Below are 12897 nucleotides of genomic sequence, written 5' to 3'. Positions count from 1 at the left end.
ACAAAAAGCCCCAAAATCGATGCATGGGAGGTCTTGAGGGAAAAGAAATAAAGATGGAATGTGAGGCGCGAGCTAAACTGAATGGGCGTTGCTTCAACTCAGAGCTATCTACGGGAGAAGTGACGAAGCCACCGGCAAAAAGATGAAATTGTGTTTTAAAAATAATTTATTTCCAATTTAATAATTGCAGAAAACTCAAGAATGCAAAGTTGGATTGATTTATTGCGGATTTCCTGTAGAAGCCGAGAGCGCCGGAGCTCAAGTCCACACAGCCCCGTCCCAGTTGTTGGGGTTTAGCCGCACCCAATAAGGAGTTTTCCAAAATATAAATAATATAATTTTTATTAATATGAAGAAATCGATATATTTCATCGGTTTTCCTCTTCGGCATGCGTCTGTACATACACCTGCGGACTGCCGCTGCTGTAGCGCATGCACATGACGGAAACGTCGAAAAGAGCTGAAAATGACCATTTTCCGCGTTTCTTCTGGATTAAATTCTTTAATTTCATCTGTTTGTAGACAGGTTCCAAGTTTATCCGCGCCTCTCCGCCGCAGTCCCCCTGTGCTGCAGTACAAGTTCGCCAGCGGCGGCGTTGCTGCTGCGTCTGCTGCTGCGAGTCCGCCGCAGCAGCAGCTTCCACTTCTTCACTCTTCTTTCCAGAGTTCTCTGCGGCCTTTCACTGGGGCCTCCAGGGCCCTTTCTGCACTTCCTCGGGGGCCCCCGCCCTCCCCTTCTGGCCTGCTGCCAGCAGCAGGCGAAGGCCACGAGGGGGCCCCCTGCGAGCGCCCAGACCCCCACAGCAGCAGGGGGCCCCCCGGGGGGCCCCCCAGGGGGGCCCCAGGAGAGGCCCCGTGGGGGCCCCCCAGGGGGCCCCCAGGGGGGCCCCCGGGGCCCCTGCTGCTGCTCTCTGACCGGAAAAGAAAAATAATGAACGGCACGGAGTACATAAGGAGGAGAACTGGGTACAGGGGTCGCATTCGTCGGGGGCGTCAGGCCCCGTGTTAGATGCATGCATGCATGGCAAATGAGCAAATAAACAAATAAATAAATAAATAAATAAATAAATAATCAAATTAATTAATTAAATTGAACTTGTTTTGAAGAAATAAATCAAAGCAGCGCCGCGTACTGCTCGCGCAGCCGCTCGTAGCGCCGCAAGTCCTGGGCGGAAACTGAAGGCCGCAGTTCCTGCAGGGCCTTTTTCAGGTGTACGTACAGCACATGCACAGAAAATAAAAAACAGGGGGGGGGCCCCAAATGCATGCAAAGAAAGTTTTTGGGGCTGGAGTTAGCTGGGGCCCACGCTGCAGCTTTGTGGCCGTTGAGCCGCGCAGCACAAGCCCCCTCCTGCTGCTGCTGCTGCTGCTGCTGCTGCTGCTGCTGCTGCTGCTGCGGCGGCGGCGGCTCGGGGGGAGCGGCCGGGAGCAGCAGCTGCAGGGTCCCGCCGCTGCAGGCGCCCGCTGCTGCTGCTGCTGCTGCTGCTGCAGGCAGCGTGCTCACTGCCCAGAAGAGATCCTCAGTTTTCGTTTCTTCTTTTTCGTTTTCGCTTGCTGCTGCTGCTTCTGCTGAGGTGTACATACACCCCAGCCACACCTGGAGGCATTCCACCTCCCCTCCCCCCTTCACTTCTGTGTTGCTCATTAGCCGCAGCTGCGCCTTCGGGGCCTCTGCTGCTGCTGCTGCTGCAGCACCCCCTGCTGCTGCTGCTGCTGCTGCTGCGGGGCCAGGCAGCAGCAAGTCCACGGTGTACGTACACCCCAGCGGCTCCGCCTCGTGGTCTATACAGCCCCACGCCCCCAGGGCCGCCGCCTGCAGCACGTTTGGCCGCAGCCCGAGGGCAGCTGCAGCAGCAAAACAGCAGCTGCAGCAGCAAAGCAATTCTTTTAATTTATTTTAAATTAAACTCTAAAAGGCAATTTATTAGCCCGAGGGCAGCTGCAGCAGCAAAACAATTCTTTTAATTTATTTTAAATTAAATTCTAAAAGGCAATTTATTGGCCAAGGCCGCGGAAAAACCACCAAAGAGGCTCGCAGTTTGGCTAGATAGTTATTAAATAACTATATAGTTATTAATATAATAATAGTAATGCAAGGAATACTTAGTGAAGAGAAGGCAACAAATAATATGTCAATATATGTATTAATATTATATATTAACGTATATATATATCGATATATATATTAGTATATATATTCATATATATATGAATATATATATGAATATATATATTAATATATATTATTAATACATATATTAGTATATATTAATATGTATATTAATATATATATATTAATATATATATTAATACATATTAATATATATATATATTAATATATAAATATGTAATATTAATACATATATTAATATATATGTAAATATGTAAATATAATGCCATAACTTGCATGTAATTACAGGCAAAAAGTGAAACAACTTGCGCATGCATTGCTGCATTATTAATGTTTGTTTCATTACTATTACCGCTAGTATGCAGAAAAGATATTAATTTAATACTTTTATATATTGCATATATATTATATTTGCATTAATATATATCTTCAAATAATCAAAAACATATATTTATCCCCGCAGCTGCGTTTAGAGAACTTTGCGAACATCACAGTGTACATACACCCAGCACTATGTCTGTTAATATTTACATGTATTAATATATAAGCATACAAATATAATGTATATATATATATAAACATATAAATATAGTATATATATATATGTATATATATATGTATATATATATATATATATACATATTTGTATACATATACAGATTATATAAGTAAAATACAAACAAATACGCGCATGCAACTGCACGTCAGTACAAATATATATTCTTTATCTAGAGAGTGTATCCGAGAATATATATTTGAATACAAATATATTAAATATATTTATAAATAGGATATAACATGTGCATGCATATGTTTATAAATTAATAGACAAAGAATCTGCACTAGTTTAATATAGAAGGAGTTAAAGAAATGGAAAGACCCAAAAAAAACCAACAAGAGAAAAGTCCCACAGAGACTGGGAATAAAGGCCAAATGAGCTGCTGCAGCAGCTCCTAGCAGCAGCACCGGTGCTGCCGCAGCAGCAGCAGCAACAGCAGCAGCAGCAGCAGCAGCAGCAGGAGGGTGTCTCAGAGTCTCACTCTCGAGGGTTTTTGCAAATTTGATTTTTTCTTTAATGGCCAAAAGAGCGGCGCTGCTGCAGAGGGCTTTGCAGTCGGCGCCTGTGGCTCCGGGGTGTACGTACACCTTGAGCTGCTGCAGCACTGCAGCAGCCTCGCTGCTGCTGCTGCTGCTCTCCAGGGCCCGCAAAGAAGCAGCAGGGGCCCCCAAAACTGTTTGCTGCTGTGTCAGTGCATGCAGCAGGGGCCCCTTGTCTTGCTGCACCCCCACATACACCAGCCGCTGCAGCCGCCCGGCCCGCAGCGCAGCGCCATCCAGCAGCTCGATGCGGTTTGTTGCTCCAATTACGAAAACCTGAAAACAAATCATTTCAAATATTCATTTTATTCAACATTGCGCAAATTCCTGCTGCTGCTGCGCCTTGCTGCTGCTGCTGCTGCTGCTGCTGCTGCTGCTGCTGCACACAGACCAACGGCCAAATGCGTGCGCGTGTGCTACTCCGCTTTCTAACTACATGCTGCTGCTGTCTGGCTCCCTAGAAGCTCCCACACGCAGCTGCTGCTGCTGCTGCAGCTGCTGCTGCTGCAGTTGCTGCTGCAGCAGCAGCAGCTGCTGCTGCTGCTGCTGACCTTGGGAGGCAAGGAGTCCATCTCGGCGAGCACTTGAGCCACCACTCTGTCCAAAACCCCTCCAGAGTCAGAGGCTTTGCCTCGGCGGGGCAGCTGCACACCAATGCAGCAGCAGCAGCAGCAGCAGAAGCAGCAGCAGCAGCAGCAGCAACAGCAGTAGCAGCAATAAACTCCTTTAGCTAGTCCGCGCAGAAGAGACTGCAACTGTTGGATTCGCTGGAGGGTTTAGGGTTTGGGGTTTAGCCGGCAGGGCAAAGGCTCTAAGCAGCGGGACAACTAAAACCTAGTTGAGGGCCACCACCAAACCCTAAACCCTAAACCCTAAACCCTAAACCCTTACATCAAAAAACAAGACACAGGCTTGTTCCCCTAAACCCCAAATCCCGAAACTCAAACGCTAAACCCTACCAGCGCATCCCTTCCGTCGAAAAGTGCACACAGGCTTTGTCCCCTAGGCCCTAAACCCTAAACCCTAAACCGTAAACCCTAAATAAATAAACCCTAAAAACTTGCAGGCACAAGTTCGGCCTCCTAAACCCTAAACCCCAAACCCTAAACCCTAAACCCTAAACCCTAAACCCTCACGAGGGCATCTATCTCGTCGAAAAACAAAACACAAGGCTGGCAGGCCCGCGCCTTCGCGAAAATGTCTCTGACATTTTTTTCGCTTTCTCCGATGTACCTGCGGTGTACGTACACCTCAAATCCGCAGCAGCAGACCCCACACCCTGAGCACTAGAGCCCCAGCGGCGAGCCCAAACCCCAAACTCCAAACCCTAAACCCTAATCCCCAAACCCTAAACCCTAAACCCTAAACCCTAGACGCTTAGCCCTAAACTCTAAACCCACACCCAGAGCGCTAGAGCGTCAGCGGCGAACCCACACCCAAAACCCCCAACCCTAAACCCTAAACCCTAAACCCTAGACCCTACACACCCTAAACCCTAAACCCTAAACCCTAAACCCTAAACCCTCGACGGACTTGTTCAAAACCTCGGGACCCTTGACAGAAATGAAGTTGACGTCGCACTCCGTCGCTATGGCCTTCGCCAGCAGCGTCTTGCCAGTGCCTGGGGGCCCGAAGAGGAGGCAGCCGCTGCGGAGGCGCGCGTCTGCAGCAGCAGCAGCAGCAGCAGCAGCAGCAGCAGCGGTAGCAGCAGCAGCAGCGGTAGCAGCAGCAGTAACAGTAGCAGCAGCGGAGACGCAGGGGGAGGCGGCCACCAGAATGGCCAGTAAGTTCGAGTAAAGAACAAAAAGCGCATGCGACCAGCAGCAGCAGCAGCAGCAGCAGCAGCAGCAGCAGCAACAACAGCAGCAGCAGCAGGGGGAGCCGGCGCAGACGCAGCCACCAAAGGAGCCCCTGCTGCCTGGCTAGCAGCTTCTGCTGCTGTCTAAGCAGACGCAAGCCTAGTTAGCTCGCTAGCCAGCTAGCCAGCTACTAGCTAGCTTGCCAGCTAGCTGGCTAGCTAGCCACCATCCAGCTAGCTAGCTGCCGCTTAGCTAGCTAGCCAGCTGGCTGGCAGCTAGCTAGCTAGCTAGCTAACTGGCAGCTAGCTAGCTAGCCAGCTGGCTGGCAGCTAGCTATCTGGCTAGCTAGCTAACTGGCAGCTAGCTAGCTAGCTAACTAGCTAACTGGCAGCTAGCTAGCTAGCCAGCTGGCTGGCAGCTAGCTAGCTAGCTAGCTAGCTAGCTAGCTAGCTGGGCCTCACTGGAAAAGAGCTTGGGGTGTTTGAGAGGCAAAGTGATGAGCTGCCTAATGTGCTCCTTCGCGTCTTCCATTCCGCCCACGTCGGCCCAGTGCACTTCGGGAATGCTCGCAGTCGAAGTGTCGCTGCCTGCAGCAAACCCTAAACCCTAAACCCTAAACCCTAGACCCTAAACCCTAAACCCTAAACCCTAAACCCTGAACCCTGAACCCTGAACCCTAAACCCTGAACCCTGAAGCTCGGGCCTTCAAGCATACGCACTCAAACCTAGACCCTGAATCCGAAACCCTAAACCCTAAACCCTTGACCCTGGGTCCGAAACCCTAAACCCTAAACCCTAAACCCTAAACCCTGGACCCTGAACTGTCAACTTTTAACTTTTGAATTCTGGGCTCTGAGCCTTACAGCCTCAACTCTGAGCCCTCAGCGTAAATGAAAAATTATTTTTTTCAATTAATTAAATTTTCATTTAATTGAGAATTAATTAAAAGAATAATTAATTCTTAGGAGAACAAATGGGCCTTTTAAATGAAAAAAAAATAAAAAAGAAACTGCTGCTGACTTGAGATAAAAGGTTTCGTCAGAGACCGAAGAGCTGCGCCCACAGAGGCACACACACGAGGGTTTAGGGTTTAGGGTTTAGGGTTTGGGGCTTAAGGCGCTGGCGTGGCTAGGCATCCGAGCTGGCCGGCTCTAGGGTTTAGGGTTTAGGGTTTGGGGTTTAGGGTTTGGGTTTACTTTTGGGAGACAAACGCAGCTGCTGACTCAACACAATCAGCCCCTTATCCGCCTCAAGGGCTTCAGCAGCAGCAGAGGGCCCTCCTGCTCTGTGTCTGCTGCTGCTGCTGTTGTTGCTGCTGCTGTTGCTGCCGCTGCTGCTGCTGCTGCTGCTGCTGCTGAGGCCCTCTGCTGCTGCGTCGACGAGACAGCCGAAGAGTCGCTTCGAGTCCTCAATGGTCAGACCATTGGTCAACCTGTGGCAGCCCCACACATGCATGCATGCATGCATGCATGCATGCATGCATGCGTGCATGCATGCATGCATGCATGCGTGCATGCAGGGCCTGAGGTGTACAGACACCTCAGCTGCCAGCAGCAGCAAACCCCCACCCCGCAAATTCCGAAGCAGCTTTTTTTTCTGTTTCTTCATCGGAGAATTCAAAAGCTCCTGAGAATTCATTAAGGCGTTGAAATATCTGAGCAGCCACAAAAAAACAAATTTATTTCTTTTTATTTCTTTTATTTCTTTTTTTAATTTGTTTTTATTCCATTTACTTCACTTCCTTCTTTTGCTTCCTGTAGACGCCCCGTGTTTCCCGTGTCTAAACCCCAAACCCTAAACCCTTGACCCAAACCCTTAGCCCTAAACCCCACACCCTAAACCCTAAACCCTAAACCCTAAACCCTAAACCCTAAACCCTTACGATTTCTCGCGTTTCTTTGTCTGGCCTTTCTAAATGCACCACAAGTTCAAAAGCACTTTTTAATTCAGGGCCAACGCCTTCTGCCTTTCCCCTCGCTTCGCCTTCACAGACCCCCAGTACCAACACGGGGGCCCCCGGGGGGCCCCCCGGGGGCCCCCCGGGGGGGCCCCCCGGGGGGCCCCCCGGGGGGCCCCCATAGAAACTGCTGGGGGCCCCCCTCCTCCCGTGGACCCTCAAAAACCACTTCAAATGAGCAGCCAGGAGGCCCTGAGTTCGCAGGCAATTCAATTAAAGCCCCGCGCCTTTTACTTTGGCAGCAGCAACTTACTTTTGGGGCCCCCGGGGGCCCCGGGGGCCCCCCAGGAGTGGGGGCCCCTCCGAGGGGGCCCCGTGGGGGCCCCTAAGCAGTGGGGGCCCTCAGAGAGGGGCCCCCGGGGGCCCCTAAGGAGTGGAGCTTCTCAGAGAGGCCCTGGGGGGCCCTAGGGTTTGAGGGGCCCCCAAAGAAGCAGGGGGGGCCCCAAAAGCTGCTGCTGCTGCAGGTAGACTTAGGGTTTGAGCTAGGGTTTAGGGTTTACGTCGAGTCTGTCGATGCGGGAGGGGGGGGCCCCCGGGTCGCGAGAAAGGGCACTGAAGTGCTGCAGCAAAATGACACAGGGGGCCCCCCTGAGGGCCCCCTCGACGAGAGCAGCAGAAAGCGCGCTGTTGCCCCCAGGGGCTACAGAGCCATCAGAATGCACAATACCCTCTGCAGCAGCAGCAGCAGCAGCAGCAGAAACAGCAGCAGCAGCGGCTGAGGCGTGGGGTCACGGGGTGCAGCAGCAGCAGCAGCAGCAGCGGCGGCTGAGGCGTGGGGACACGGGCTGCTGCTGCTGCTGCAGCAGCAGCAGCACCTGGGGGCTCTGCAGCTGCCTTAGGTAGCTTACTTGCTGCTGCTGCAGCAGCAGCAGCAGCAGCACCTGGGGGCTCTGCAGCTGCCTTAGGTAGCTTACTTGCTGCTGCTGCTTCAGCAGCAGCGGGAGAAAGTGCATAGCAATTAATGGAAATGCAATTTAGACCCAAAATGGCACAAATCCGATTTGCAATAAAAGGGGCCCCACAGCTGCAGCATTCAGAAAAGAGACACAAGCAGTATCCAAATAACGACTGCCTGCTGCTGCTGCTGCTGCTGCTGCTGCGCTGCTGCTGCTGTTGCTGCTGTTGCGGCTGGTGCTGCTGCTGGGGTTGTTTCTGCGTCGCTGCTGCTTCCAGCTCCCTGCTGCTGCCTGTGTCTTTAGGGCTTAGTTGCTTTCATGTTTTCTGTCGCAGCAGCAGCTGTTAGAAGCAGCGACTGCTAGCAGCAGCAGCAGCACGCAGCGGCAGCAGCAGCAGCACGCGGTAGCAGCAGCACGCAGCAGCAGCAGCACGCAGCAGCACGCAGCAGCACCAGCTGCTCGAAGTAGCAGCTGTCAGGAGGAAAAGCTGCACGCGGTAGCAGCTGACAGCAGCAGCAGCAGAAAGTGGCAGTTGCTAGACACAGCAGCAGCTAGCTGCAGCAGCTAGCTGCAGCAGCTAGCTGCAGCAGCTAGCTGCAGCAGCTCTTTTGCTGCACTTACCCGTCGGCCCCACACAGCAAGGCGCTGCCTCTGTCTCCAGCAGCAGCAGCAAGGCGCAGCCGCGTGACGGCGTAGCGCAGCAGCCTGCAGCAGCAGCAGCAGCAGCAGCAGCAGCAGCAGAAGCAGCAGCAGCGAGAGAAGCCCTGAGGCCCTGGTGCCCCCCTAGCCACAAGAGCCTCAGCAGGCCAGACCCACCGCGCAGCAGCAGCAGCAGCAGCAGCAGCAGCAGCAACAGCAGCAGCAGCAGCAGCAGCAGCAACAGGGGGCCCCACCTGTCCAGGGGGCCCCGCAAAGACGGCAGCACCGGGAGGGGGCCCCTCCTGAGGACGTGGAACATCTGAGAGCAAACAAAGAAAGAAAAAAAGATTTAAAAAGCATTAAAAGCATTTAAAAGAATTAAAAACATTTAAAAGCATTAAAAACATTTAAAAAAGAAAAAAAGAAAAGAAATAATTCCTTTTCAAACTTCCAAAAACTGCTGCCCCATAAACCCACCATATAAGGGGGGGGGGCCCCCCGACCTGGGGCCTCCTGCAGCAGCAAATCTGTCCCTCCTTTCACTACGACTCTGCACTGGGGAGCGGTGGGGGGCCCCCCTGGGGGCCCCTCGGGGGGGGCCCGCAGCGAGGGGCCCCCGGGGGCCCCGCGGGGTGCCCCTGCAGGGGCCCCCAAGAGAGGGGCCCCTTGCGGGGCCCCTTTAGGGGATCCTTCGGAGGCCCCTTTAGGGGCCCCTTCGGGGGCCCCTTTGGGGGCCCCTTTAGGGGCCCCTTCGGGGGCCCCTTTGGGGGCCCCTTTAGGGGCCCCTTCGGGGGCCCCTTTAGGGGCCCCTTTGGGGGCCCCTTCGGGGGCCCCTTTAGGGGCCCCTAAGGGGGGCCCCTGGGGGGCCCCCGGGCCGTCCAAAGCTGCCACTCTGAAGACCATGGCTACCTGGTGAAGGGCCTCTGCGCCGCCGCAGCCAAAAACAGGGTCTGAGGGGCCCCAGTGACAGAGGGGGGCCCCCCTTTTGCTGCAGGGGGCCCCCCTCCCCAGCCTTTGCGTCAGCTGCGGGGGGGACAGGGGGGCCCCCCGTGGGTCTGCAGGGGCCCTGGGGGCCCCCTCGGGGGCCCCCCAGGTGGCTGCTGCTGCGCCGTGTTGCTGCGCTGCAGGGGCCCCCGGGGGCCCCTGGGGGCCCCAAACGAAGAGGGGCCCCAAGTCCGGGTTTTTGCTGGCTTTGCAAAGAACTCGAGAAGACAAAAGGGCACAGCGGGGGGCCCCCAAGCCAAAGGCCTCAGCATGTTCTAATTCGTGCAGCGAGAGGCAGCAGGGGCAGCCAGCAGGGGGGCCCCCAGGGTACTGGGGGGCCCCCCTGCTGCAGCCCGCAGTGCAGCAGGGGGCCCCGTAAGTGAGGGGCCCCCTGGGTACTGCAAAGATGTCTCCCACGGCCAACACGCGGGGCACAGAAAAGTAATCTGCAAGGAGTTCCTGGGCCTCTTCAGCCCTCAGGGGGGCCCCCCGGGGGGCCCCCGGGGCCCCCGGGGGCCCCAAACTGGGGGCCCCCAAGAGCCCCCAAGGGTCCACCCTAGGAGGGTACAGCTGCTGCAGCTGGCAGCGCGAGGCCACTGGCAGCAGGCGGAAGGGAGGGGGCAAAGAGGAGCGCCCGGGGGCCCCTGAGCAGCAAAAGATGCAGCAGCAGCAGCAGCACGCGTAGCAGCAGCAGCAGCAGCAAGAGCAGCACACGCAGCAGCCGAACAGCAGTAGTAGCGGACGCAGCAGCAGGCACAGCAGCAACAACTGCAGCAGCAGCAGACGCAGCAGCATGCAAAGCAGCAGCAACAGCAGCAGCGCCAAACGCAGCAGCAGCAGCTAACGTAGCACTAGCAGCAGCAGCAGCAGCAGCAGCAGCAGCAGCAGCAGCAGCAGCACCTTGGCCGCCAGCGTTAAACTCAGTGGCTTCCCAAACATCTACTTCTGCTTCCCCCGGGGTAATACCCAGGGCCCACAGCACAGCCCCTGGCAAAAACAAAACGGGCAGCCCAGAAAGACCCTCGGGGGGCCCCCTTGGGGGCCCCTCTGGGGGCCCCCTTGGGGGCCCCCTTGGGGGCCCCTCTGGGGGCCCCCTTGGGGACACCTCTGGGGGCTCCTCTGGGGGCCCCTCTGGGGGCCCCACCTCTGAGAACCCCTCTGGGGGCCCCTCTAGGGGTCCCTCTAGAGACCCCTCTGGGGGCCCCTCTGGGGGCCCCTCTGAGGTTCCCTCTGGGGCCCCCTCAGGGATTTCCTCAGGGGGCCCCTGGGGGGCCCCCCCTGGGGGCCCCTCTGGGGGCCCCTCTGAAGTACCCTCTTGGGGCCCCCCCAAGGTCACTTCAGGGGAAGCCTGCTGCAGCTGTTCTGGGGAAAGGCCCAAAGCTTTGATGGGGGCCCCCATGGGGCCTCCTGTGGGGGCCCCTGGGGGCCCCCCGCTGGGGCCCCCAGGGACTTCCGGGGGCCCCTGGGGGCCCCCAGATGGTACAAGAGGCCCCTGAGTACCCTTTTGAAGACCTCCGGGGCTGGGGGCCCCTGGGGGGGCCTCTTCAGACAGAGGCAGGGCGAGTGCCTTCAGCCAGCAGCGGCATTCTGCCTCCTGGGGGCCCCCCTGGGGGCCCCCCTGGGGGCCCCCCGGGGGGGCCCCCTGGGGGGCCCCCTGGGGGGCCCCCGGCTGGTCCGGCAGAGCTAAGAGGCGCAGCAGGCGGGCAGGGGGCCTTTGGGGGGCCCCCCGGGGGGCCCCCCTGGGGCTCACCCAAACCCAGGAGTTTGGGGAAAAGCCTAAAGAAGAAATAGAAGATTGAAAACAGACACATTCGCTGTTTGTGTCTCTAATGGGGGGCCCCATCTCAGCTGCTGCGGGTGGGGGGGCCCCCAGGGGGGGGCCCCCACCCAGGGGGCCCCCTTGGGCGCCAGCAGGGGCCTCCCACTGGGGGCCCCCCTGGGGGCCCCCTGGGGGGCCCCCTGGGGGGCCCCCCGGGGGGCAGGGGGGCTTGGAAGGGGAAAGAGAGGTGAATGGGGTGCTTATAGGGTACCTGAAAGCTCCAGGGCCACGCACTGCAAACCCTAAACCCTAAACCCTAAACCCTAAACCCTAAACCCTAGACGCTCAATTGGTGGCTGGCACAAAACAGAGACAGCCACTGCTGCACAATGGGAAGCAACAAGAGGGCCCCAGGGGCCCCAAATTAATTGAAAGTTTATTTTGAAGTAGAAGGAGGTTTAGAGGTTAGGGTTTAGAGAGCCGAGTCGAGGGTTTAGGGTTTAGGGTTTAGGGTTTACAGCAGTCTGAGGGCCCGGGCCCGTCTTCTGCGGCTAGTGCCCTCCATTCTCGTGAAACCCTAAGCCCAAACCCTAAATTAGGGTTTTTCACACACAGAAGAAAGGCTTAAGGGCCCCCTTTCACTCTGGCTCTTGGGAGACACAGCCGCGGGGGCCCCGGGGGCCCCCCCGAAGAATCTGGGGCCCTTTTGGTGGCAGCAAAAGGCGAGGAGGGCCCCCAGTTGGTGTTCAGCACTGTTAAACTAAACAACTGTTCAATTTTGGGGTTTATAATTCAGGGTTTAGGGTTTAGGGTTTAGGGTTTAGGGTTTAGGGTCAGCGAGTTGGCGGTGCCACAGCAGCGGTGGGGGCCCCGCGTCGGAGGCCCCTGCAGCACTTTGTGCGTCTCTGCGCGCATGCACTAGCCGGCATCCATTCTCTGAAGTGGTGTTTTTAGGGTTTAGGGTTTAGGGTTTAGGGTTTAGGGTTTGCACGCGTCGCAGCAGCCACTTTCTGCAGCAGCCCTGCGTGTCTCGGAGGGCCCCCCGCCACCATTTGCTGCTCTTGGGGGCCCCCCTCGAGGGTCCAATGGGCCGTTCCAAGCGTGGGCCAGGGGGGCCCCCCAAGTCCGGGGGGGCCCCCCCGGAGTCCCCCGGGGGGCCCCCCGGGGGCCCCCAGGGGGCCCCCCTGTACCCTGCAATGTGCGTTGCTGCTGCAGAGTGCCCCCTGGCGAGGCCCTGCCAAAGGGGGGCCCCCAACCACAAGAAAGTGGAAAGTTGGTTGGACCCTTTTCCTGAAAGGAGGCCCCTTTTTGGGCCCTCGGGGGCCCCCCAGGGTTGCTGCTGCAGCAGCCACGAAGCTGTCAAGGTCTGCTGCTGCGCTGCAGTCCCCTAAACCCTAAACCCTAAACCCTCTCCCGGGCCTTTGTGCACTTAGCAGCAGCAGCAGCAGCAGCAGCAGCAGCAGCAGGTGGTGTGGGGTTTTGTTTTGCTGCAGCTGCAGACTTTAGGGGAAGTTGCTGCTGCTCGCGGCCGCGTCGTGACGCACAGTTATGTCTTTATATCGGACGAGGGACATCCTGCTGCTGCTGCTGCTGCTGCTGCTGCTGCAGCGCCCTCCACGGCAGCAGGAGAAGCA

The 12897-nt window shown here is 56.5% G+C and overlaps 2 protein-coding genes across 2 annotated transcripts; both read right to left on the bottom strand.

The window, feature by feature from the left end:
* Positions 1 to 1114: 1114 nt before the first annotated feature.
* ENH_00057300 (hypothetical protein) lies at positions 1115 to 6666 on the bottom strand (the record flags this gene model as incomplete). The annotated part of the gene is made up of 4 exons (XM_013581741.1): positions 1115 to 1845; positions 5490 to 5615; positions 6049 to 6081; positions 6225 to 6666. Coding segments are annotated over 4 exons (1332 nt in total), but the record flags the coding sequence as incomplete, so codon positions are not given.
* A 1832-nt stretch (positions 6667 to 8498) lies between these two features.
* On the bottom strand, positions 8499 to 10299 carry ENH_00057290 (hypothetical protein; the record flags this gene model as incomplete). Its single annotated transcript, XM_013581740.1, has 3 exons — positions 8499 to 8586; positions 8775 to 8839; positions 8998 to 10299. Coding segments are annotated over 3 exons (1455 nt in total), but the record flags the coding sequence as incomplete, so codon positions are not given.
* Between the last annotated feature and the right edge of the window lie 2598 nt (positions 10300 to 12897).

Source organism: Eimeria necatrix, genomic scaffold (assembly GCF_000499385.1).
Source record: "Eimeria necatrix Houghton genomic scaffold, Enh_scaff481, whole genome shotgun sequence".
In the NCBI taxonomy this organism is placed as follows: domain Eukaryota; phylum Apicomplexa; class Conoidasida; order Eucoccidiorida; family Eimeriidae; genus Eimeria; species Eimeria necatrix.
This window is presented reverse-complemented; position numbering and strand designations above follow the sequence as displayed.